A 26,789-nucleotide genomic window follows, 5' to 3' on the forward strand; every position below is an offset into this window, starting at 1 on the left:
TTCGTGATCTCTGGTACCAGTTTAAACCTAGTTTAAGATTTTTTTGTCAAAACTCAGGCTCTTCGATCTTTAAGTCAAGGTACATTAAAACAGTTTCATAAAGAGCTATATTTAAAATTTTTTTTGGTTTTTTTTGTTTACTAAATTTTAAATTATCAATTAAATTAAATGGAGAAACTCAAAGATTTTCTTCGAAAACTGTTTAGAAAAAAGCAAAAGAGAGCTGTAAAGGTTAACGAAGATGAAGAAAATCTCAAAAAGAACAAAAGTGATCAAAATACTAAAGCGAAAATCGCAGTCAAGGACGAGATGAAACATACGGAATATCCACCGCTGCCGTTAATGATGACATTCTTTCAAATGGGCTATCTGGCCAAGCAATGCCTAAACCAAGGCTATGGCAAAGGCGTTTGGAATATCGAATGCATCAGCAGCACAAAGAACATAAGCTTTCACACATACGGCGCGGCGATTCCCGATATTGGGGACGTTGTGGGTGCCGTGGAATTAAGCGAAAAGTTGGGCAACATCAACTTGAGTCAGACTTGGAGAACAGATGCCTGGGCGAGCTCGATTCAAGCAATTGGCGAGGCAATTGGTGCCAATTTTTATACGCTCTTACAGGGCGAATTTCCAAAGGAGGAAGAGTAAGTATAAACTGACGTAACTATCAATGCACAACGATAATGATAATAGCTAGGTGGGCAAAATTTGTTAAGCTGAATAGGTGCCAAGATTTGCAATTGGATTTAGGTAGCGATATTCATAACTTTAACACTTTAACTATGTTGGACAAAAAGTTAGATCAGAGATCTCTTATTATATATTTTATTATATTACATAAAATGAAGATCAAATGTCCCCTTTCATTGCGTGGCAAACTTTGACTACGTGTTCAAATTTGAAAATCCCTTCTAAAATCGGTAGGCTTAACTAATCACTAGCAAGTAATTTCTTTCGAACATATTACCGCAAATTCATAGTTTATCAAAATGTCAATGTTGAAAAGAATTAGTAAACTTAGGCGTCGAAGCCGACAGCCGGCAGAAGGAGATGCAAGTTCCGAAGCGGGAGAGACGTCAGAAGACTCTTCGGAAGTGTCTAAAGTTGATTTCATTCCACCATTGGAAATTGAAAAAAAAATGACCACCTACTTTACAATGGGTAACCTGGCCAAAGAGTGTTTAATTCGTGGCTTTGAGATTGGCATTTGGCATCTCGAATGCACCATGAGATCGAATAATTTAAGCACTTATTCCATTGGCAAGGCTAATCCAGATTTGAACAGTGTCTCGGGCGGTGTGGGAATGCGTGAAAAGTTCGGTAGTTTCAGTTTAGCACAAGCTTGGCAAACTGACGGACTTTTAGGCTTGATTGGAGCGAACAGTGAAGTCCTGGGTGCAGGGGTTTATAGCGTGCTTAAGGGCTTCTATGGACCACATGGAAGGTGAGATATATTTATAGAAAGTACTGAAAGCGACAAAAGGGGTTTTCAACTTTGAATACAATTTTTATATTAAGTTCAGAGAATTTCATGACGGTTGGATTGTAAATATATAACGATTCTTACTTTTAAATTGCTTTCATCTTTTTCAGTGCTGCTCCCAAAGTCGAGCTCTTGGCCGGCTTTGAGCGAGCTCCTTTAAAGTCTGAGATTATAATCCCTGTGCTCCACTCGCCCAAATTCATGGGCTACCTGCTGCTACAGCCCATAGAGCATTTTCTATTTGGCGGTCGCTTGGAATTCGATGTGGAACAACGACAAATTGATATGCATGCGCTTTGTGTTGGTTACGTGGATGACACAACCGAATATATGCTCAAACTGTGAGTTGCCATTTTATACTTTATACAACGCATCTTAATCCAATAGTTTATTTGCAGAGAGAAGTTTAAGGATTTGCGCGGCTCAGTGTTTCAACGTTTGGGCGACAAATGGGCCGTGGCTCTTAAGGCGAATCTGTTTGGCGAGAACATGAAGGCGTTTACAGTTGGTGGACAGTATCAAGTCGATGAGAAGACGCTGCTTAAGGCCAGGATCAGTGACGATTGTCAGGTGGGCTTCGTGTGTCAAATTAAGGTGACAGATAACATTGAGGGTATCTATTATTTTGGTTTTGATGGTAATTCGCCGATGAGTGGCGACCACAAAGTTGGTATCTCCTGGTCGTTTAAAGCATAAATAATTAATTAGCGATCACAAAGTTTCTATCGCTTTAAAACATAATTGATTATTGAAATATTTTATATGTATTTGTGAAAATCTTATAGCAAAAGCAATAAAAAACCAACTCATTTTAATTTCTTGCCAAATTCTCCTTGCCGCGCTCAATGCTTTGTTTCTCCAGCTGAGCGGCACGTTTTGCCATGCCATCCTTGACCCAAGAATGCGTCATCACATCCACCAAACTGATTCTACCCTGATTTTGACGGCGCAGCAACTATAGGATGAAATAGAATCATTTTAGGAGATATGAATGCAAATTGTAGGGTTTAACTTACGCCTGAAATGACTTCCTTGGCGCCCGCTGACATGTGCGATGGAAAGTGAACATTGAGGCGTCTGATCTTGTCATATGTGTTCTCGGTGGTATTTGACTCAAAGGGCGGACTGCCAACAAGAAACTCATAGCACAAGATGCCCAAACACCATTGATCGACCGAATCATCGTAGGCCATGCCATCCACCATCTCGGGCGGCAAATAATCCAAGGTTCCGCATAAGGTTTTGCGTTTATTATTTGGTGTATGCGCCGACCAACCAAAGTCTGCCAATTTAAGATCATCGGTGCTCGTCAACAGAATATTCTCTGGCTTCAGATCACGATGAATGACATTGTTGAGATGGCAATAGTTCAAGGCGTTGGCCACCTGATAAGTGTACTTGGCAGAGCGTGGCTCATCGAAGCGATGATTGGGCGCAGTGCGCAAATGCTTGAAAAGTTCGCCCTCGGAAGCAATTTCCAGCGCTAAATATATGCGAGATTCATCGTGGAACCAGGTAAGCAGGCGCAGAATGTGAGGATGTTTGAGACGCGACTGTATTTCAATTTCACGCAGCACCTGGCGCTCTACATTGCCCTTGCGCAGCTCCTCCTTGAACATCACCTTCATGGCCATCATGTAATGTGAGCGTCGCTCGCGCGCCAAATAAACGCGACCAAATTTTCCGCGTCCCAGAGGAGCGCCCATTTCAAAGTCGCGCGTGGTCCATTCGTAACTTTTATACGGTACATAGAGGTGTAGGATAAGAGTGGATATATTTATTTTGAGGGTCACTTTACTTACGGTTTTCCATAGGCATCGTGCGACATCATTTTGAGGCACATTTGCTTAATGGGCTCCTGGTACTCGTCGGGTACATTGCTCATCAAATTGGGCAAATGATTACGCGTTGCATGTTTAGTGCGCGAAAGCGTCATTATTATTTTGTCGTTATTATTTTGATCTAACTATGCGGTAAATTTTAATTTTATTTGCGATTTTCCAACAGCGTCAGAGTTAGTGCGCGTTTTTTTTCGAATGTCGAATTGTTTGTTCGATGCTACTAGTTGATGGCTAAATTGTACTCGATACTTTACTAAATACAGCCCTATTATTGTATATCAAAACGAGCAGAGATTTTTACAGCTCAGTGTGACCGTCCAAATCAATGTCAGTACTGTTTTTTCTCCAGTACGTAGAAATATAATTGTGTAAATTGTGTTGAAAATTTAATTATTTGTTTGGGGTTTTTACGTAGTGGTATAAATTATTTTCTCTCTGTTAATAGATTATTGTTAAATTGCATTCGATAATTTAATTTCCTTTCTTTATATCGAAATGCGCATTACAGTGTTACCATCCATTGGAATGTCATATGGATGGCGAAATCAATACTGTAAAAGTATAACGTCCCTGTCTCTGAAACTAAAAAGCAGCACGCCTTGTGTGTGCAAACGTGATTTTAGAAATTACATTATTTTGTGTAAAAAGCAATAAACATTTATTAATCACATGTGTCAAGCCAGCAGAGCATTGTGCGCGTTAATTTCTAGCAGTGTTTTAGCGAATCCAATAGTTTGCGATTGCTAAAAGTGAGTTTGAAAATTATATAGGCCACAGAGATTCTTGGGTAAGCAAAATAAAATCAAGATGGCGTACATTCACAACACACACACATGAACCATAATGGGTGATTTTTTTTTTCTTTGTAGATGCGTCCTACGCAGTTTTGAGCACGAATTGTATTTTCATTTAATAAAATAAAAGGTAAGTTCCAAAAAGGTTAAGAGTGGTCTCACATACACACACACGCCACGTATAAAACAATGTCCGATGCGATGAGCGCTCCGCCGCCCCTCATACCCCAGCTGCAGGAGATGCAGCAGCAACAACAACAACAACAGCAGCAGCAACAACAGGTAGCCAACGCTGCAGCTGCAGCAGCACAGCAATGGGGGGAACAACTATGCGTGGTGGCAGCATCAAGGCAACAACAATAACAATAATGGCAACAACAATAATGCGGCCGCCTATCATCAGCACTATCAGCAATACTATCAATACTATATGCGCTATCAGCAACAACAACAGCAGCAGGTAACATCAACCATCAGTTCATCGAATGCGCCGCCAGGCTTCAGTAGTGCTGCATTAGCGGCACCGCCGCCGCTTCCCTCGGCTCCACCACCGCCTCCCCCGCCACCTGCTCAGTCAGGTGGTAATAAGAATCAGCAGCAGCAGCAACAACATCAACAGCAGCTGCAGCAGCAAAAGAATTTTGGTGGCATACGTTTCAATTTGAATTTGAATCAAAAGCGTTTGGCAAATGCGCCAAATCCATTGCAACAACAGCAGCAGCAACAACAACTTCAACAACAGCAGCAACATCAACAACAAGCGATGCAACAACTTAATCTCTATAACAATAACAACAATAATAGCAATGCAAATAAAAAGAAGCGCAAGCGTAACAATAAAAACAACAATAACAACCAAATGAACAAGCAACAGCAGCAAACTGGCTTTGAACAGTCGTCGAATGTTGTTGGATATCCCGGCATTCCCGTAAATCCGTTTGCTGCACCGCCAGTGCCGCCGACTCCCGATCTAAGCAAGCCACCGCCCCCCCTTACCTAACTTAGCAACGGGACTTGCACCTTCAGTTGCGCAACAACAGCAGCAGCAGCAACCGTTGTCGTCTCCACCACAAAAGCAACCTCAGCAACAACAGCAGCAGCAGCAACAACAGCAGCAGCAGCAGCAACAACAACAACAGCAACAATCGTCGAATGCTTTTAAGCGTCCCAATAGTTGTTTTCAAATGGCATCTAATGATTCGTGGCCCGATTCATTAAATCAATATGTTGCGCGATGCTATTCCAAGTGCACCACGGACTTGGACAAGGATCAGATCGATATTTGTCTAAAAGGTAAAATAATTGCTGCTGCCAATCGCAATGAGCTCTGGACTCGAGATTGGGACAATGAGCCTATGCCAACGGTGCACAGTGAGCGCGATGGCATCGATGTGGTGCTGAACAATGCCACACCACCGCCGCCACAGCGCAGCAACTATTTTAACAAGAAACAACAGCAGCAACAACAACAACAGCAGCAACAGCCACAGTCGCAACAAAATGCTCAGAAGCAAAGTCAAAAGTCGTCAACTGTCAATCAATTTAAGCAAAAACCGAACGCTTTTAACAAGTTTTCCAATGGCAGCGGCTATGGACATCAACGTTATTCTAGGAGCCGATCGCGGTAAGTTTAAAATTCTACTTATATAGATTAATATGCATATATTCCTTTTTCCACTAACACATTTTTTTAATTTGGTGTGTTGTAAAAAAAACTGAATTCGTTTTTGACGATTGCCTTTTTATTTTTCTTTATATACAAATATCTTAGACTTGATTCTGTAACAGCTTTTAGTGGCTGGCTCATTAGAATTTCCAAGAAAAAACCAAAGTAAAAATTATTCTGAAAGTCAAAACTATGCTATGGTTATCATTTACAATTGATTGAGGCTTAAGCTGCCGGCAGTTTTAAACTTTAATTATATCTTCTTCAAGCAAAATGTTGACATATATTCTAGTTTTCTAGTGGTTGTCGGTCGCACACATTATTTGAATTTGGTATTCGCCAGGTGGTAATGGCATGAATTTGAAAAACTCCTCTTTAAATACCAAATCACGCACAACAATTTCATCCTGTAATTAGCATTAAAACTCCTTATTTCGAAAAAACTTTTATGAAACTCTTCGCTTACCTTATAGGGACAAGTGTGATTTATATTAGAGCTTGGAGCTATAAAACTGTAAACTATTGCTCGAAATGATAATTCTGATTTCGGATTTCGGAAAAATTTGCATATATCGAAAGTTGTATTGAACATAAACGGTTGAAACCCATTGAATTTTCGCCAAAAGCTAAGATTTATCTAAAACGGGAACAGAATTATTTATTTGACCAAACTGAATATAACAAGGATATTATAAAAAGGACCTTTTAATAGTTTTGCGTGTACATTTAAAGCAACAATACCTCGGCCAAGTAACTTAAGATAACATTTTTCATAGACAACATAGGATGGATCCAATATCTCGCATTTAAGATTTGTAAAACGAGGAGGTTTGCCTGATGCCGCGAACCTGGGGGGTAATAGTAAAATCACGAGAAGAGTGAACATTGTTACTAAAACAGAAATAACATGGAAGTGACCCATGTTTTTAAAATTTCGCAATTATTAGTATTGATTTATTTTATTTACTATTCTTCCGGACCATTAAGTGCATAAACAACTGACAGATTGCAATTTAATAGGTTATTATTAGTTTTGCGAAATTGATTTTTAATACCTAACAAACTCTTTAATAACACTAACTCTTAAAATCTAAAATTCGAAATATTAAACTTAATTGCTTGCCATAATAATTTTAATGAGTGATTTAAGATTAATTTAACACTTTAAAATGCGAAAAACTATGTCAGCTTCTTAGTTCTTACGGATTAAATTGAAAAATTATAATATTACAAATTTACAAATATATAGACTCACGACTATCTAGAATTATGTGTTAGTGGAATCGAATTAAATCTCCTTTTTCAATTGAAAACTAATTTTCTAAAAATTATCTTTGCAGTTCGCCAACATCATCGACATCGTCGTCTTCGAAATACAACAACCGGAAGCATTATTCCCGTTCCCGCACACCACGTTCTCGTTCTCCCCGTTCCCGATCGCGTTCTCGCTCTCGATCGCGTAGCAGCGGCACAAATAGTCCCCCGGCACGCAAGATGCTGCGCAAGACCAGTTCGAATGATTCGCTGGGCAGTGATTTCATACCGATTAATTCCAATTTGTCGCGTAAACAGCAGAAAATGCTGATGAAGCGCAACAAGCGTGCAGCAGCACAAGCTGCCGCAGCAGCCTCAACCTCCTCTGGTGGTGGTGGTGTTGGGAGCAAAAAGAAGGCGCCACATTTCTATGCGTCGTCGTCGATTGGCGGCGCCGTTGATGATGACACAGCGCGCTTGCAACAGCGTGCGGCACGTTTCTCACAGTCGAGTGGCAGCTCGACTAAGAAATCTGTCGTCGCAATTGCAAGCTCACCGTTTGGTCTCACCACGGCCAAGCATAAGAAGAAATTGATGGCAGCAGCGTCGCGTTCATCGTCTTCATCGTCAGCCATGTTCTATGAGGATGCTGGTGGTGCAGGATTAGATTTACTTGATTTGCATATTGTAGGCACATGTAGGGATTTAGAAAAGTCATTTTTGCGCCTGACCAAAGCTCCTTCGCCGTCGGAGGTGCGTCCCGTTGAGGTCCTCACACACTCGCTGGCCAATGTAAAAGGCAAATGGCGAACGAATCAGGATTATCATTATGCGTGCGATCAGTTGAAGTCCATACGCCAAGATCTAACAGTAAGTACACATTTTTAATATGCACAACATTCAATTGTCATTAATTGCCGACATTCCAGGTCCAAGGTATACGAGATAAGTTCACAGTGGAGGTTTATGAGACGCATGCACGCATTGCAATGGAGAAAGGTGATCATGAAGAGTTCAACCAGTGCCAGACGCAGCTAAAGATGCTTTACTTGGAGCTGGGCAACAGCAGCAATTCCCTCGAGTTTACCGCTTATCGTATCATCTATTACATCTTCACAAAGAATACCTTGGGTACGTTGTTTGCTTTAACTGAAAAGGACTTCTCATTAACCTTGTATTTTTTTTTGTTAATAGACATCACAACTGTCTTGCGTTCCATTACAACTGATCAACGCGAGAATCCTGCCATAGCACATGCCCTAAAATTTCGTTCCGCCTGGTCACTTGGCAACTATTGTAAATTATTTGATTTGTATAAGAAGGCGCCGCTCATGTCGGGTCACATGATTGAATGGTTCCTGGAGCGAGAGCGCAAAGCGGCCCTGCGCGTCATTATTAAATCGTAAGTGACAGTTGAGATATGTTACTATATTAGCATACTTATCAAATTACTATTTTACTTGCAGTTATCGTCCCAACATTAGCGTCGAGTATGTAAGAAATGTGTTGGCCTTTGAGAGCACTGAGAAGTGCAAAGAATGGCTAGACACCTTCAATTTACCTTATGCCGCAGATGGCGCCCAAATAGACTGCAAAAATGCAGCTGCTATTGCCATTTGAAGCCTCTTCACATAATGAGTCTGTTTTGGCGTTTTAATACTTCTGCAAACCACACAATCATTATGCGGCATAGCAAGAGAGCAAAGTGACTGCTGCTCACAAAAGACAATACACAACTATACAAAAAACCTTCCCTCGATTTCCGTTGCAACTACGAGCAGAGTTCAGCTCAACCGAGCAGGACAAGCTTCTGACGGAGTCGATGCGGCTACCTCCTCTCTTTCTTTTTAGGCCCTTCTCTCAAACTCTGTATATATATTTTACTTATTCGCGTGCCCCTGCGTAAAAATTACAAAGTGCTTTCTTACTCTCATGACCCTGAAGACGAACATTTTCTGAACTCTATATGCATTCTGTCCCTTCTCTTAAACGTACCTCAGTGCGGTTTCTCTCCTCGTAACTTGCTACTCGCCCCTCTTGAAACTCATCGATAGCTGACACACACATAATCAAGGAATTGCAATAACTCACCAGCATTTTGGAATAATCATCACAGTTCTGCGGTGTGTTAATTCATTTAAAAATCATCAAGTTGCTCACATGGATAATCAAATCTTGGCGGAATCAATACGACGGTCGTTATTTCTATAGGTAACGGTGAAACAACAGCGCTGGAAGTGCTCGGAGTTTTAATGGATTCGCAAGGCTATGGAATTCAGTAGCTGGATCGTCATATAAAGCAATCAATAGCTTCAACGGATTTATCAGCAGACGCAACAGATTAAACAACTATAAAAGCCTCATCAATGCAATTTTCCGATTGGAGTCGTTTTATAAACAATATTGAGACTGTTCTGTTGGCTTAAGGTGCAGGATGCGCCCATTAAACAATTTACCTATGGCATGGGATGTTTGGAAGGCGCAACTCTAAGTTTCCCCCTTGGTCTTCAAGTGTTTTAGGTTCTTTAACTACGAAAAGTGCAAAGTTGAAAATGTGGAACATTAACTATGAACTAATTGAAAAAACTAATATGCAGTGAAGCAGAATGAAAGTAGAAAACCAAATAATCCAACTAGATTGTATGATACACACTCAACTAAACCTACATCAATTAATCACAATAATATTAACACCATTATAAAGCCATCACAAAAAATAACACATAACACAAGCAAAAAGTGAAGACTTCAAGGTCTTAACAATAGCCAACATCTGGTTTTGTTTGTCCCTCCCTTATGTTTTATCATATTGCTTTTAAAATAATCTTAAGGTTTAGCATTAATGTTTGTTATTTGTTTAAATTATACTAATGTCTTGTCTCTCTATTGTATACCTGTACATATACAACAACACCATCACCAACTTCATCATCAATGTCAACAACAATCGCAATGCAACATCGTGGGAAGAGCGTCAAAATTGCACAAATACTCATCACGCTTGTTCGCTGGAGTCAAAAGTTTATGACAGCATCGTTGCCAACATCATATCCAGAACAACTTCTCGGGACTTGTAAGCTCTTCCAATTTTAATCTACTGAAACAGCAAAACAAAAAAAAGAAAAGAATTGTAAAATATATTTATAAATTATTCAATATTTCAAAAATGGAAATATTTAAACCTTAAATAGCAATTTGCTATATTAGTTAAGTGTGGAAAAGCATAGGGCATGTATGGTATTCTAATTATTTTAAATTTAAGTTAATATTAAGCACAACTTTTTTGTTGTTCACTTAAGCTAAGGTTTATTGTTGTATTTTTTTTTAATTTGAATGTTGAAAAAATATTGAAATCAATTCAGAATTTCAACGCATTTTTCAGCTGCAAAATTTTAGAAATGCGTCCATAGAACGCGAAAAATGAAATAAAAATCGCGTTTTTTAAATAAAAAACATATATCACAGAATTAAAGGACTTCTTACTTCGGAGGGGGTTCCCCACAGGAAACTGACACGTGTTGAACGCCCGCAATAACAAGACACTTGTTGCCATCGCCGTCAAAACAAACATTCCAGTGTGAAGCTTCAGCCGAGACACAAACCATGGTTGACTTTCCTCGGAGAAGCTTTACACCAATGGTGAGCGGATGCTGCGTTTGGTTGATGACTTTGAAAACGACCGTGTAGCGAACCATGGGGTCCTAGGGGGAGCAACTGCTATTTAAGGATGCTGCGTTGCTGCCTTAGCTTCAGTTAACGCGCGGCGCTTGAGTTCGTTGGATCGAGCTGAAAACCAAAACGGAACTGAATGTGGACCAACATGATAATCAAAAGATATTAGCTTAGCACTAAAGATTGTGAGTGCAGTGAATAAAAAGAATTACATTCGAAAATTTAAAAACAATTTACATATAAAAGAAAAAAATATTATTTATTTTATTACATGTGATGTGGTGTTGATATTTATAAAATATTAAACATTTTAAAATTTATCACAGCAAAAAAATTAAATTATTAAATTACAACTAACGACAATTTAATATTTCAGAGAAGGTAATTTTTCCTATAAAAAAGCAATACAATTCTTCAAATTCGGGAAATAAACTTTAATGTGTTTTATTTTATTTTACATTTTTATTTATTATTTATATATTAGTTTTAACGATTTAATTGAAGTTATATATTTTCCAATCTCCAAAAACCACATCAAGTTTCTCAATTGATGGCCCAATTTTGTTGCTTTAAAGCTCGTTAAGTATACGCAAGCTGGGCCGTTTAAATAATTTAAGCGTGACAAATAATTAGCTGCAAATGAACCACAAATTGTGTCCAATAAAACAAAAAACTGCCCAATTGTTGAGCCAGACAAATCACTCAAATTGTGCACATAATCCAATTGGCAATTGATTAATGTTGCCATGGATAATTTCCAAATTAAATTTGCAATTAAATTAATTGCGAAAGTGGCCAGACGCCGAAATTGTGCCATGAAAAGGGCTGTGACAACCAAATCAAACACTGCAAATTGTTTTTGCAAATAAAGTCAATTAATTACTGAGCACAACAATAAATCATCTATGTTATAATGAAGTGAAGAGTCCAAGACCGGGTCAGGCACTTAACCGTAGCCACAATTAGCCTTTTGTACAAATTTGTATCAGCAAAAACATTTAGCAATTCCTTACCAAAGAGTTGAGAGTTTCAATTAGAACAATAATTAACTTTGATGAGACCGGGCGAAATTGTTCACAACTCGATTGAATAAATTTAAAAACAATTAGCTCAGCATAACGAGCACTTTAAAGTCATACTCATACTCATTAGAGTGGTCTTGTGTGTGTGTGTGTGCCCCTCTTTAGAAAATTCTATTCAGTGAAGTTTGCTCCACTTTTTTGGAGCAGCAGCTGCCACCGTTGCTGCATGCACAATGTTACATATTCTTCTTTGGCACAATGTTTTACTGTCATTTGCCATATTAAAATTATAAAGGAATAGTTTTGAATTATATGAAGGCAAAAAGAATCTTTACTTGCTAATAAACTTGCAAATATCTTTTGCAACTCATTTCACTTATGATGTTTCCAGTTTAACAGCAAACAAATTCATGTTGTTTAACAAAAAATATGCGAGTATTTTACAAGTATTTAATAAACATTTCTGTGTGTGTGGTCGACACTTGTTCTAATTGAATTTGTCGCTAGGAATTCGAAAATATTTGTAATGCAATAGACTACAAACATAGACAGCATTTAAATCAAGCAGAAATAACATCAATTTTATTTCCAAGAGAAACAATTGAAATGCATTTTAGTTTATACTGAACCTGACTTTGTGATACCAAAACAGAATTTGCCAAAAATTTTGAAATTTTATTAAATTAAATACGTAAATTAAAGTTTATTTTAAGAAATGACAGAGAAAATACAATGAAGGATTTTAAAGGGTATTTTAAATATGCTTTGTTCTCAATAAAATTGCACATAGTGATTAAATTGTTTCTGTTGTGGAGCCTTTGTTAAAGCCATGAATATAATCAGTCAAAACTATTTGTCTAGTCAGCAATAGACTGAGAAGGAATTCGATAACCTTACTGCCTACAATATTTGTATTTTATTTTATTTTTAGGTACACATGTTATTAAATAATATTATCTACTGGGGTTTACCTGTTGTCGGATTTGATAAGCTCTCCTTCAGCGCATATTTATGTAATTTATTCCGTCGCAGCGCTGCGCTGCCTTCGCTCAGTCCAGAAACATTTCCCCTTTTTTTGGACGGGTATAATGAATGTTTTCCGTTGGCTTTTACGTATCAATTTCAAATAACAATATATAAATATTGACAAGGGCAACAGGCAACGGGCAAAAACAGCCGCAGCTGCTACTGACATCATCCAAGAATGCATAACATAGCGTTTGAATGCGGGAGGGAGAGTACATATATGATTTTATTTATGTGTTGCCAAACAAAGTGCGAATATTTATTTTGTATAACTTTTCTTTGCATTTCGCTCTTTTTTATTTTAACAGCATCAAGTATGCGTACTTGCTGCCGTTGGTAAATAACACAAAAAAAGGGAGGATATTTTCAAAGGATAAACCCTAACACACCATCCTTTCATATGTTAATACCGAGGAGACCTGCGTCAGCTGCGTGTCGCAGTCTGTCAGTCAGGCAGTCAGTCGGGTTACTCAGTTGGCCAACATGATTGGAATATTGAACACAATTTGAAAGTTTATGAAATATAACAATATGATTATATACTAATTATATTTAAAATATGTTTTCTTTTCCATATAGTAAAATGCTGTGATCAAGTTTATAAAGTGAAGCAAAATAATTATGTACTAATTATATTGAAAATATGTTTTCTTCTTTGCAATTCCCATAAAACGAAAACTTTTTAAGCACATAGTAAAGAACTGTGATAAAAGTGTCTGCTTTGCACTGTCGTCAGCTTTTATTTATTAAGTTAAATCCGAATCCCATAATACTATAGTATCAAAGAGCATAAAAGGCAAGCCACAGGCGATCACATGATGACCAGCTTCCAAGCAACACTTTACAACGTCTTACAATGTGATTATTTATTTTAGCAGGCAGCCGCACTTTATCGTGCAAATATTGAGTTCAGTATGCTTTTATAATTTTCGTTATTTTTGTATTTGCATAGCAAGAGCTGAGCTCCAAGGCCTAGCTCATATATTTATGACAGTCAAGCATTGTACATTTTCGGCGTGTGTGTGTGGGACGCCATTTTGCACACTTTCTCTTTCGCCATGCCTGAGAGTATGCTACACTTTTTTTTTATTTAACTACAACTGAAGCACTGCTTGACGCTCTGGCCCCCAAAACCGTATAAATGGGTTTTCTTAACAGATTTGTTGTACTTTTTGCATTGTGCATGCCATTTGTATACGAGAACAGAATAAGAACAGTTTTTGTATTTTTTTTTTTTGTCGTTAGCTTCTGTTTTGCGTCTGCTTTTGTCTTGGCATTTGTGCGACGCTTTTCAATGCTGCGATTTCCCTTTCGTTTTGGTTTTTGTATTTTCCCATTGCTGGTGTGTTGTCATTTGAGATAATACGAAAAAGCATTCAGGCTTTCGCAGCGCACTTGTCGTTTTGTTTCGGGTTTCCTTTGATTTTTATTCGAGTTTATTTTAAAGCAATTGATTGGGATTTAAAACGATGATTGCGAAAAAAATGCTGTTGTAATAGTGCCGTGTCCTCAAGTGGGCATGGAATACGTGTTGAAGCGTGAGTGGATGAATGTGTTGCTTAGTTGGCTTCGTTTTAAGACAGCCAACGATGCCACAAAATGCTGTAATCTGAACTTGAGCACGACAAAAGTCGCCAAAATAACATTTTCTTTTATCAAGATATTTTTAGTATATTCTTTTTTTTTACTGTGTTTTAACTTGAAATATCTGAAATGCTTTTGTTCGCTTAAAACAAAGCTTTAGTTATTCAGTCTACTGTATTGCTGTCCATTTAAGCCCTCGAACTTGTGGTTGATTTGAGGCCTAAAACCCACTCAAATTGTGTCGATGGCGCAACTTGACCATATTCAATCACTTTGACTAAGTGGCAAAATAGCCGACAGCTAAAAAAATAACATCGACTGCTGGCTATCAGCAATGCAAATAGACATCCTCCAGCAATTAATTGATTGATTGATTGATTAGCCAAACTAACAATGGAGGCACACATTGAATTGTTCCGACCCCCGCAAAAGGAAAAACGAAAACAAAAACAAAACAAATTAAACCAAATAAACCAGAATGTGGTTCATCATTTTCATTTGCTTAAGCAATAACAATCGAATTGAATGTGTGTTTTATCTATCTGTGTGTGAGTGTGTTGTTGTGTCTGCAAATCAAAGCGAATGTTTATGCTTGTGATTTGAATTTAAATGTATGTCGAGTGCTCATCGAGCCAAAATGCGAATTGGGACCCCAAAAACTGTGTGATGTCAAGCCGCTTTGTTTAATGCCCCCGAATTCAAAATGTTTGTGGAACTAGCCAAAACAGTTGGAATAACATATCGGATGAGAGTTTACACACATGCCACAACCAGCCACAAATCAAAAGCCAAACTCATATGTGTTCAATGGCAGGCGATTCATTCAACTGATGCACTCAGCGGTCAACAAATTGCTGTACCATCATTTTTACTCCCTCCTAGTTTGGGTGTGTGTTTGTTTAAGAGTTTTTAATATAATTTTTCACCTGCTGGTTACAGAGCACCATGCTTGCAGGTAGCGCACAAAAGTAGGCAACACTTTTTTGCTATTGCTATTGGCTCAGCGGGGACAAACAGAATGAAGCTCTGCACAACAGTGCACTGTTGGATTAGATCAATTCTTGATATTCCTCTCAGGATGACATAGCAATTGCATTGTGATTCAACTCTATACTTTTTGCAGTTGTATAAAAACGTTATTCAAGCCAATTCATTGTTAGGTTTTGAGCAGAATGCAGCGCAAGCTCTCATAATAGTTTTATTTAAAACTTATAAAGCAATCTTGATTTTCTTCGTGAGCTTCCCCTTTAACCAACGTCCGCAATGGCATTAATAATGAAAATACTCCATAAAGTAGCCAGCCTGTTGCATATATTTATATATTGTTGGCAAAAACTTCGTACTTAGTCCTTCATCCTACCTGGCCAAACAGTTGATGTTGATGTATTTGGGCCAACAGCTGGAGCAGTGATGATGAGATGATGGGATGACGGGACTGCGGGACTACGGAAACAGTCGCGAATGAGTTAACAAAATGAAAGGCATTTTGGCTGAAACATTTTCGGTCTTGCTTGTCTTGCAAAACTTCAACAGCTGGTGTCAAGTGGGCGTGAAAAGTGCTCAAATACGTTGTTAATGTGAAGGTTAAGGTTCAAGCCCTCTCAAATGCAGATTAACGCAAAACAAAAGGCTTCACAGCTGTTGCCAATTCACTTGCTGTCAACTCTTGACAGACACACAAAATATATATTACAGAATCTATAAGAAACAAATTTAAAGGTGTTCTAATTGAATTTTCATAGAGTTACAACAGTCTGTCTCCGCTTTTGATTAAGTAATTTATGTTGAGCCGCACATAATTAAGTCGCAGACCAGAAAAGTGGAAATTTAGTTTGTGGCTTTCGCTGTTCAACATGCCGGGAAATTGCCATAAAGATACTTTTAATTGCTACTAAGTGCTGGCAAACGCTGGGAAAACACCGCGCACTTATCTAGAGTCCCTCCCCTCGAGGCAAATGGAAAAGCAACATTGAGAAGTTAGCAAAGCAAACCCAGAAGTCTCTGTCTCTCTAAAGGCAATCGAGTCTCAGCTGCGCCTGAGTTATAGTTGCGGGAATTGTTTCGAGATGTGGAAGAGTGTAAGAAAATGTTGCCATGATTTGAAAGTTAATGAGCTGCGCATTGTCTACGCACAGGAAGTGGGCGGATTTAAAAGTTAAACGACTACGAAACTACTTCAAATCAAATGGATTGCCATTGGCAGCAGAGTAACTGATCCAATATAGTTTAGTTTTCATTACGATTGAGTGCGTTGTCAACGGTTGATGAAGATAAAATAAAAATCAAGCTGTTAAATTTAAGCTTGATTGAGAAGCTTGAACTTGGTGCTTGTTCTATTGTAACTTTCTTTGGGTTAATTTTTAGTTCACAAATGGAATTGATACGAGTTGAGTTGTTTGAGTTACACATTTAATTCAAAAATCTTGTTGACTAAATGAAATAAAATTTAAATTCGCTTTAAAATGTTACGTTTATTTATTTGACTTAATTTCATTTTGTGTTTTTTATATGTCTTCCAAATTCAGTTTCAATTTTGTACTATCTATTTAAAAGATTTTAATCTCATTTATTTTGATTGAAATTTGTTTGCTGTTTGCACTTCTAAATCGAGTTCAAAATCATCTGGTTTACCTCGTTTTTCTTGTGCACTCACATTACAATTCATCTTCTTCGGCAATTTAACTGATGTTTGCTTAAAGTTTCCAATCTGTTGGAGGTCAAACGTAAACCAATTGATTGTGGCCAAAACGTTTTGGCTTTTCTCACAAGTCAAAGTTTTGTTATTCTTTTTTTAAGTTGCTTTTTCCTTACTTTTTTTAAAGGAGAATTTAATCAAAAGTTGGCTGCGAGTTTACCTTGTGTGCTGCAGCAGGTTGCATTTTAAATAAACGACAAGGCAAGTGGAAGAGGCCAACATGTCGCAACATTTCACATCGATATTTGAGAACCTGCGCTTTGTGACCATCAAACGTACTCCAAATGCGCAACAACAGCAGCAGCAGCAGCAACAGTCGCCGCTGCCCACGGCAAGAGCAACAACAGTCGAACAAAACAAAATCAAAGTCAAGGCACAAGCAGCGCCACAGTTAAATGGCAATGGGCTCTTGAGCACAAATCTTGAGGGCATCTCGACTGCCTGCCATGAAGTGGACCACAACAACAGTCGTGCCGTGTCGGATGGAGCATCCGGCAGTGGTCTGAACAGTGGCACGCCCTTGAAGCACCCCAAACGGACCAGCATCTCGACAGTATCACCGCAAGCGGGAAGAGAACGTCGCGGCACCAACACCAGCATTGTTGTCGAGCTGGAGGATGGCCCGGCATCAGCAGCGGCAACTGGAGCTGGGCAGGGGCCAAGCGCTGTGGCTGCTGTTGCTGCCGCCTCGGGCAGCGGCACGGCGTCCAGCAAAAGTTCGCGCGAACTTTCACCCACGCCGAAAAACCAACAGCCAAGAAAAATGTCACAGGATTATCGGTCGCGTGCCGGCAGGTGAGTCAAAGATGAATAACTCGAGAGGGGTTTACAAGCGATCAACTCCAACGTGCTGTTGAATTCGTTGCTGGACTTAAATAACAGTTGTAGTTTATCTGAAATTTCTTCATCACTTGCAGCTTCATGCATCTGGACGACGAGGGACGCAGTCTATTGATGCGTAAGCCGATGCGTTTAAAGAACATTGAGGGCAGACCCGAGGTATACGATACGCTGCACAGCAAAGGACGCGAGGTGAGTCACGTTTCCTCTAGTTACGCATTCAGTGTTTTACAGACTACCAAGTATAATTAGCTTGAGGACGTGTGGACAAGTAGCTATCTCTAGTTGCTGGTCTTATGACCTTGTTAGTGCAGGAGAAAGTGCAATAAAAAAACGGTAGTAAAACAATTCGCAGCATGTTCACTGCTTTTTTGCTGTGCGCGTAAAAAAGTTGGTAGCTTGTGTGCAAAAAGCATTGCATACTTCTAGGAGTTATTTAATACTCATGACGAGCTGCTAGTTGGCCGTGTAATTGTTTGACTGCGTGTGTACGTGCAGTGTGTGTGGGTGTGTGTGTGGGTGTGCTTCAGTTGTTTGTTTGCCTGCAATTTTAATGTTTACTGCAGTTTGTTAAGTAAAAGTTGCCTCAAGTGCGTGCCTTGTCAGGATTAAAGGCAGCCGCCCGCATTGTCGCTTAACTCTTAAAAGCGACGCCATTCTCTTGCCTTGCAATGAAGTTGTCCTCAATTTAAGTGAATGTGTGTGTGTGTGCTTTAAAATTATACCCAGTTGTGTGTTGTGTGTGTGTCAGTTTGTTGTTTTTTAGTAATTTGCGTTGTGGTCATCGGGGTTAGAAAACTTTTCACTTGTGTTTAACTTAAATCTGATGTCTCTAACTTTGACAACAAGCCGCAATACCCATGAAATTTGAAAGGAACACCCTTAGAGTTATGCATTTAATATGCAAAATATGCAGAATACAAAGAATTTCATATGCATTTCCTGAGTGTTTGTTAATTGAAATGTACAGCTTTAAGAACTTTTAAACGCGTCTTCAAACTATTTATTAGTTCCATACTTGGTTATTTATTAATCGAAGGTTAATTTATCAGCTACATTTCGCATTTAAAAATAGAAATATAAAGCAAAACAACTTTCAAGAAAATCATTAATAATTTATTAATTACGGCAGCTGTAGCATAATAAAGTTCGCTAAATACTAAAGAATTCTAAATATTGAAATAAAATAGCTTTTGAAGCACGTCTTCAATTGCTGAGTAATAATAGTAATCTTTTAAATGATGAGCTATGTAAAATGAGGTTTTAAACATGTCCCAATTATTTACAATTAAATGAAGAGCTATTATCTATTGCATAATTCATTTGCTGCACATGATTTGGGGGCTCGGCATACAATTCTGATTTAGCAACTGCGATTTGAAACTCATTAGGCCGCAAGTGTTGCATAAGCGGAAAAGACGTCGACGTGTTGGCATTAAAGTTGCCAACTAACCTCAATTAGCTGAACTAGTTGTACCTCCCTTTAACAGAGTTCCCTTCCCCCCTTGGTTCCCTTGACAGTTGCAGCGCTGTTAGCCTGCTAATTAAGTCAGCGTCGACGTCGACAGCAGGCGTCGGAAATGGCGCTGTGAGTTCGCCATTTTTTTGTTTGTGTGTGCACACAGTTCGCAATCAAATTTCATGGCATTGCAGCTGCTTGTGCTGCTGTCCACCAAACCCTTCTGGGTGCTTCACCTCCATTCAGTTGCATTTTAATACGCAAAGCGCATAAAATTATGCAATGCAAAATATTTGCTCTTTGCTGGCATTTTCATTAAAGTTTGCATCGCCGTTGACTTTAGTGACTTTGGCCAAACACTCAGCTTGCCACTTGCCACTTGCCAGTTGCAAGTTTCTCGCTGCTCTCATGCAAATTCGCTTGCCACCTGGTAATTATACTAAGCGCGTGAAAAAGGCCCTTCAGGTCCATTCATAGATGTAAGCTTCGAGTTGAAGTCAATTAAAGTTTATGTTCTCTGTTCGGGATTTGCATGAAGAGAACTCGCTCGATGCTTAAATGCTTCCAGAATGTTGTCTGCCTCATAAGTTTTATGTTTATGCCTGAGAGGGCTTTTACTCTAAGCCAAGAGTTACCTTCAGTCGTATGCTGTGTAACCATAAAATGAAGAAGAAAGATGCCAGAGGATATCCAGCAGTTGAGCTCTTACAGCTCTTTATTGTACTTTGAACAACTTAATGCCATGTATGCTGTAATTATGCGTCATGACTTTAATTTCTCCCATTATTTTAGCCAATTATAAAAGCCAAACTACGCAACAGTCTAACGAAAAATGTATGCAAAATATTCATAGTGGTTCATAAATTACATTTAAATTGCATTTGTTTTTGCGCATTTCAATGCAAATTTTCCAGCAATAGCAAATTTTTCCTTTGAGTGCGAAAGTTGTGGAGGGGAGTAATACTATGTGGGTTAAAAGTGTTTGCAAAAGTACCACAACAGAAGTTAAAAGCTACAAATAATTTATATTTAGTGAGTTATTCACTTAAATTACTCTACAACTTGTGGTTCAGCTGAGTGAGTTATTCACGTGGTTTGTGGAAGTGAAATTAAGTGAAAAGCTTGAAAGTATTTGGTTATATTAATTACAATTAATTTGAGGAGTGTGAGCTATTTCTTAATTAAATTAGTGTGTTATTAGTAACTAGATACATTAAGGTTCGACTTAAGAACATATGTAGCTTAAAGATACTAGAAAATGAATACAATATTTTATATTAAATTTTGTATTAATTCTAAGCAAATTATGAATTTAATAAATTTATTATAGTTTCATTTTATTTATTTTGCTCTTCAATATTTCTATAAAAGCGCATTCAAAATTCGCTGCAACTCTCAAGCGCAGCGGGCAGCACCTTTTAGACTGTGCTTCTTTACAGGCGCATAAATTTCATAAAAATAAGAACAAAATTAAATGGAAAACTTGCAGAAAAAAGTGCAAATTTGGCGCGAACAAGACGCACGCCAGGGAAATGCTCGACCCCCATTTTCCATCCTAACAGCGACCCCTGAAAAAAGGGCAACGAGTGGCGTCGAGGCGGCAACCAAAACTTGCACGCTAAAACTTTAAACGCTTTGAAGTGGGTGTGTGTGTGTGTTTGTGTGGGTGTCTGAGCTCCGTGTTGTATATGTATTTAGTTGACGCGCTGCAGCTGCAACAATTTCCGTTTCCGGCACAGTGGCAAGTTTTACTCGCGGCCGTTGCCGCGTTGTTCTTGTTGCTGTTCTCGATGTTGTTGCTGCTTTGTGTTTATATTTACATAAAACAATTTTGGCGAACTTTGTGTGTGAGCGTGTGGGCGTACTAACCGGTTGGGTGGGCGTGGCATTAAGGACTACGCTGCTGCAGTAGCAACAGCAACAGCAGCTCGAAATTATTTGCATTTGACGCTGGAAGCAAAATTCATTTGCCACTCTGAAGATCTGTTTAAATGAAAATGCGTCGCAACCGCATTTCGGCTGCCTGCTTTATGAGATCTTGCCACGTTGATAGCGAAAGCTAATTTTTGGACTCTGTAAACACAAAACTCAGGAACACACACAATGCCTGTGCGCCATAATGAGGTGCAGTTGTGTCTTTTTGGGAGGAGGCGTGGTTCACGTATCATGCCGTCAGTCTTGCTTATTAGAATAATACCTTGCAAGTTGCTGCAAATAAATTGGGTACGCCAGGAGATGCAAGTGCATGTGTGTGGGTGTGTGAGAAGTGCACATGTGTGTGGTGTGTGTTGTGTGGTTGTGTTTGTGTTTGTAATGCTGCCACTCACGTATTGCTGTTTGCATTCTGCATAAATTTGTCCTGTGCAGTTGAGTGAAAATTGCCAAAGTTTTTACCAGATTCATTTTTTATAGAAATATGTTGTGGTTCAACTTGAAGTTGAGGCAGCAGTTTATTGTGGTTGAAGAGTTTCGGCGGCTTATAAATTAACTACAAGAATTTACAATGTGGCTGTTAGAACTTTTAATTGTCATTAAAAATTGCAAAAATTAGAAGCAAGTTAAACACAGAATAACTATAAAAATATAAACATCTGACAGCAAAATTGTAATAATTTTTTTTATGCCGAATTGTCTGCCGATGAACCATACAAATAAAACTATTTGACAGCAAATTTGTAAAATATTTTTTATGTTTGTTATTTATAGAAAAAACTATAAATTTATTACATTTTCAATATGACTTCAAAGAAATTCCAATTTCAATAAAATACAAATTTTTGCAATATTTATTATTGAATTACAAACTCATGGCAGCAAAAAATTATTATCAAATAAAAAAGAAAATGTCCTGTTAACATTTGTAATATATTTTATTTCATTATATATTACTTTTTATGTCAAAATGGTGTTTGACATGCTGCATTAATTGCAATTTTGCACAACATCACGTTTCTCACAGAAATTAAAGTTAATTTTTTGTAAAAAGCGCGACTACTCGGCGTATGTGCGATGTAATTGTCACAGTTTGAAGAGTCAGAAACCTAAAGCAAGCAGCAAGTAAAACCACTTGAGCATTTTATGGTGGCAATTCGTTCTCTTCTCAAGCCAATTCAAGAGCTCAACTGCCTGTAAAAACAAACTAATTATGACCGCGGGATGCTTTGTTATTGCCATAAGCCAGGAGCGAAGAAGAGCTCCAAGCTGTTGGCATTGTTGTTTGGCGTTGAGTAAATTAAAGCGACGAAAGAAAACAAACCATAAGCCAAGGTGAGCGACTAAGGAGACGAAGACGAAGAATAACATCTAACAGGCGGAGTCTGTTTGTTATGGCGGGGCGGGGCGGGGAGAAGGGGGAGATTGAGACAAATCGAGCGCAGTGCAGGTGAAGAGCAAAAAGACAAACAGCAAAAGTTGCGCAACTGGGGAATGTCCTGGAAACAGAGGGTTTCTTAAATTAGTATTAATTTAAAGATGATATTAAACAGAGAGCGAAAGAGAAAATAGATTAAATGTATGAATGAAGAAAATTATATATCTGAATAAATGTTGAAATTGGGATTAAATGTAGAATATATATAAAATTAAAAATTTTGTCGTGTGCGACACTCTTTAAAGTAAAAAAAGCATATATCCAAATTTTTGAATTTTAAATACTGATGAGTTTTATTAATTAATCGAGTTTATATATTTAATCGTTAAACAGAGAAAGTTTCTAAAATCAATCTTAGCTTTAAAATCTGCTAATCCAGCTATGTATATATGAAATTTTTAACTATGAAGATAAGTAACTTTTGCAATTTTTTCTGTATTTTTACACCTCATTTTTCTCACTACAGTTTACAGGGTATAATTACAGTGACATGCGTCATAAAGAGCACACAAAAAAGAAATTGTGAAAGTAAAGCAAAACAGAAATAACATCCGCAATTGACAGTGAAATGCTTTTTAAACGTGGCCAACGAGCAGCGTGTCGGAGCATTGGGAGGGCATCTAAGAAGCCGTCTAATCTCTTGGCCAGGTTAAAGAAGCAGCTGCCACAATTGAGCTTAGGGCGAGAAGTTGTCAGTTGGCTCTCTCCATTTTTGATAGCCCGTGTGCCATTTCGGTTTAATTTCAATTCCATTGCATTGTTGCGCCTCCTACTCTTCTTTTTATAGCATATTCTCGGGATGTCTGACTGTCTGCCTGTTTGTATGTCATTCATCTTCATTTGTTGCTGCAATTAGGGCGCACGAAATGAGCAATCAAAAATTTAATTACCGAGAGATAAGCAATTAAATTTTTAATTAAATTGTCACAACTTGCTAGCAACTTTTCCTGCCATATTTTTTCTTTTTGAGCTGTGTGTTCTTTCCCTTTCCCTTCTTGTAAGAACTTTATGACTTATTTATTTAGCATCATCGTCAACATCATTTTCGCTTTCATTTGAATTTCCACAGATATTGTCCTGCACGAGAGCCACCTGTACGAGTAGCATCATGAACATCGGCAATGCCGCTGTGGAAGCACGCAAATCCGACTTGGTGCTGGAGCATGCCAAGGATTTTCTGGATCAGTATTTCACCTCCATTAAGCGGTAAGCACGCAAATCTCTAAAACCAAAAGATTTATTTATTTATATACTATTTGGCAACATTTGTCGCAGCTCATCGTCGGCAGCACACGAAACACGCTGGAAACAGGTGCGACAGAGCATCGAGACAACGGGACATTATCAGCTAACCGAAACGGAGCTAATTTATGGCGCCAAATTAGCTTGGCGTAATTCTTCTCGCTGCATTGGTCGCATCCAATGGTCGAAGCTGCAGGTGAGTTTTTTCGCTTTGCAAGATAAATTGCTGGAGATTTTTTAGCCGCAATCTATGGACTTTAGTTGGTTGGCAGGTGAATTGTTTTCGCAAATTTCAAAATTATACAGAAAATATGGCATATATTAACATTTTAAATGGAAGCTTAAGTTGGAGCAATAAATTATGCTAAACTGAAATTTTATTTTTTACATTTTAGAATTATGAGCACTAAATATTGAATATTATTTATCACTGTTCAAGTTCAAGCTCAAATTATAGAATTAAATTATTTAAATAGCTCAACAAATGTAAAGCAACTTTTTAAGAAAAATTGCTCGTAAAATTATAATACAGAACTTATTACTCACCTCTTTAACATTGTAAATTTAAGCTTAAGTTGCAGCAATAAATAGAAGCTGGCTCAGCGTTAAGGAAACAAAATTTATATGCAACATGTTGAAAATATTATTAGCATTTTAAATTTTAATAGCAGGCTTTTCTCAAAAAAATCAATAACATAGAAAATGTTGTAGATTGTTTTTATATATTAAATGCTAACAAACTCTTATTCTGAATAAAATATTTATTTCAAATATATACATTTTAAAATGTTTAGCATTTTAGTTCTTAACTTATAAATGTTGTATTGTAAATTTTAATTTTAATTGATAAGTTATAAATTGTTTTAACTGTAAGATTTTTCAAACCTTTTATTGGTATAATCTTATTTTAAATTTACTAAATTATTTGTCATCTTTAAATATATATGTACATATAAAAATTCAAATCACAATATATCCCTTTTTTAGAAGCTATAATTTTCGGTAATGTATTAGCCATTCATACAGTCATTAGCATTTAGCTGCAATCAGTCTATCAATTCATCAACTCACATTAGCCAAATGTGTGTAATTTTCCAGCATTTTCAAAACATATGCAAAATAGTCAGTCCAATTTGTCAGCTAAGCAAATCACAGAGGCTGTCTGTCAGAGCAATCTAAGTAGTGTTGTCTGCTGTCTCGTTCTCTCACACTATATCTATCTCGCTCGCTTTGGATGTGTCCTGTTCGTATTATCCAAGATTTATGCGTGTTTCAACAAAATGACAAATGCAAAATGCGCACTCGAAAGGCGATAAAAAAGGCACAAAGCGAGTCGAGAAAGAGAATGAGGATAGAGAGACAAAAAGCGAGCAGTGAACTGAGCGTATTTGAAATGCAAATCATCGTAAATTTTAATTTACAAAATTTTGGTGTCTGCCACACAGAGATTTATTCATACATACTACATTTAAATGTGAGCCTGTGTGTGTATTATAATGATCAGTAGTTGGCATTACAAAATGACGATGTGTGAGTTTGTGTGCCTAGCAATGTGTGAACAAATTTGCATCCACGCTTCAATGATTTTCATGTGTATTCGTCTGTGTGTGTGTGTGTGTGTGTGTTTGTGTGAGTGACAATCTTGAAACAGACACGAGCATCCAATTCTCAGTCACTGAAGTCACCTTGAAAATTCACTTAGCGTCAAAAATGTATTTACTACACTCGTGTGTATATATGCATACATATTTAATGCTCCTCGACTCTCAGCCTTTCACACACGTATGTCCAGAGATATGTGCAAAATCTAAGCAAAGCGAGGGGTGTCTGAGTTGTTCTCAGGCCAAAACAATGGAATTGCATTTGAAAGAGCCGCTGAACTGATGAAAGCGAAAACCTTAAAAGGCTGTCAATCAATTTGTCTTTTTGTGAAGTGAATAATGAATGATGCCTTTAGATTAGTGCAAGTTTATATTGAACTAAGTGAAAAGAGGAGTTTCTTTTTGTTGATGACATATTATGAAGAAGTTTATTGTAAATTTCTTTTGAATAGTATTTTTTTTATTTACTAAACTAAAGATATTTATAATATTTATTAACTACCGACAATTTTTTTAAGTCGTACGAAGTTGCTTTGGTTGACAATCTGGTATATTTTTTACATTGAAAATATACTATAAGTTATAATATATATACCAAATATAGGCTTTGGAATGTTTTAATATTTTTTTCGGAATAGTAATTTGGTTTATAGTAAGAGTAATACGGCGCTGTTTTGCTTTTATTGAGAATAGGTTGCGGGTATTTGAACTTGTTATTTTTTTGTATTCATTTTTGTCTATATATATATTTTTAAATTATTTTAATTCCTCCATTGAAATAACGCACAAACAGAAACTCTAACGAAAACTCTGTCTCAAAACTCTTTTGATGATTTTCAAATAGATCCTTTTAGCAATATGTATCTTTGAGTTGACTTTAATAAATAATTGTCCAGCCCTCGTAGTTCTTCCTTGTTTGGCTTTAAAAATGATGCTGCATAAACATGTTTGGTTGTACAGTTTTGTGCTATGATAATTTCATTTTACGCCATGACTTTTCGAAAAAGTTATCCAATAACACTTGAAAAACAAAAGTTTGCTGTAAATTAAATGCACGCATCATGCATAAATGAATGGCTTATGGGTTTCACATGGGTCATTCAGGCCCCACTCGAAAAAAGGATTCCAACTTAATTACGAAAAACCAACCATACGCATAGCCAAACAAAAACCAAACACAGCAGAAAATCAAATGAAACTGACCAAAAAGCAGCAGTTACAAAAAGTGGAGAGAGAA

General features: G+C 37.7%; 4 protein-coding genes across 5 annotated transcripts in view; 3 read left to right on the top strand and 1 right to left on the bottom strand.

Moving 5' to 3' along the window:
- The first annotated feature begins 117 nt into the window (after positions 1-117).
- Positions 118-2,301, top strand: LOC132783764 (probable voltage-dependent anion-selective channel). 2 transcript variants are annotated; one of them, XM_060789123.1, is made up of 3 exons: positions 118-647; positions 1,597-1,827; positions 1,885-2,301. In XM_060789123.1, exons 1-3 carry the CDS (start codon positions 169-171, stop codon positions 2,180-2,182), a joined length of 1,008 nt encoding a protein of 335 aa, XP_060645106.1. In that variant the 5' UTR covers positions 118-168; the 3' UTR covers positions 2,183-2,301. The 2 variants fall into 2 exon arrangements, with proteins under 2 accessions (XP_060645106.1, XP_060645107.1); XM_060789124.1 differs by lacking the exon at positions 118-647 and adding an exon at positions 895-1,447.
- On the bottom strand, positions 2,205-3,574 carry LOC132783765 (aurora kinase B). The gene is made up of 3 exons (XM_060789125.1): positions 3,289-3,574; positions 2,503-3,220; positions 2,205-2,441 (listed from the first exon to the last, which is right to left on the bottom strand). The coding sequence occupies exons 1-3, from the start codon at positions 3,420-3,422 to the stop codon at positions 2,298-2,300; spliced, it is 996 nt and encodes a 331-aa protein (XP_060645108.1). The 5' UTR covers positions 3,423-3,574; the 3' UTR covers positions 2,205-2,297.
- A 302-nt stretch (positions 3,575-3,876) lies between these two features.
- On the top strand, positions 3,877-10,508 carry LOC132783766 (leukocyte receptor cluster member 8 homolog). Its single transcript, XM_060789126.1, is given in 8 exon segments — positions 3,877-4,114; positions 4,197-4,439; positions 4,441-5,114; positions 5,173-5,745; positions 7,128-7,911; positions 7,971-8,172; positions 8,236-8,443; positions 8,508-10,508. Coding segments are annotated over 7 exon segments (2,724 nt in total). The 5' UTR covers positions 3,877-4,114; positions 4,197-4,310; the 3' UTR covers positions 8,662-10,508.
- Positions 10,509-10,788: 280 nt separating this feature from the next.
- Positions 10,789-26,789, top strand: part of LOC132783763 (nitric oxide synthase) — a 37,942-nt gene continuing 21,941 nt past the window's right edge. The window contains 5 exon segments of the mRNA XM_060789122.1: positions 10,789-11,094; positions 17,171-17,835; positions 17,958-18,072; positions 23,779-23,915; positions 23,985-24,147. Coding sequence (XP_060645105.1) covers positions 17,261-17,835; positions 17,958-18,072; positions 23,779-23,915; positions 23,985-24,147 — 990 coding nt within the window. The 5' untranslated portion in view covers positions 10,789-11,094; positions 17,171-17,260.

This window comes from Drosophila nasuta, chromosome 2L, assembly GCF_023558535.2.
Source record: "Drosophila nasuta strain 15112-1781.00 chromosome 2L, ASM2355853v1, whole genome shotgun sequence".
In the NCBI taxonomy this organism is placed as follows: domain Eukaryota; kingdom Metazoa; phylum Arthropoda; class Insecta; order Diptera; family Drosophilidae; genus Drosophila; species Drosophila nasuta.

Excerpts from the sequence above, each read along its gene's own strand:
- LOC132783764 (XM_060789123.1), top strand. The coding sequence starts at position 169 with ATGGAGAAACTCAAAGATTTTCTTCGAAAACTGTTTAGAAAAAAGCAA. Across the intron at positions 648-1,596 it reads GAATTTCCAAAGGAGGAAGA|TGCTGCTCCCAAAGTCGAGC; the intron begins GTAAGTATAAAC and ends CATCTTTTTCAG. Across the intron at positions 1,828-1,884 it reads ACCGAATATATGCTCAAACT|AGAGAAGTTTAAGGATTTGC; the intron begins GTGAGTTGCCAT and ends GTTTATTTGCAG.
- LOC132783765 (XM_060789125.1), bottom strand. The coding sequence starts at position 3,422 with ATGACGCTTTCGCGCACTAAACATGCAACGCGTAATCATTTGCCCAAT. Across the intron at positions 3,221-3,288 it reads CACGATGCCTATGGAAAACC|TTACGAATGGACCACGCGCG; the intron begins GTAAGTAAAGTG and ends ACCGTATAAAAG. Across the intron at positions 2,442-2,502 it reads CCAAGGAAGTCATTTCAGGC|TTGCTGCGCCGTCAAAATCA; the intron begins GTAAGTTAAACC and ends TTCATCCTATAG.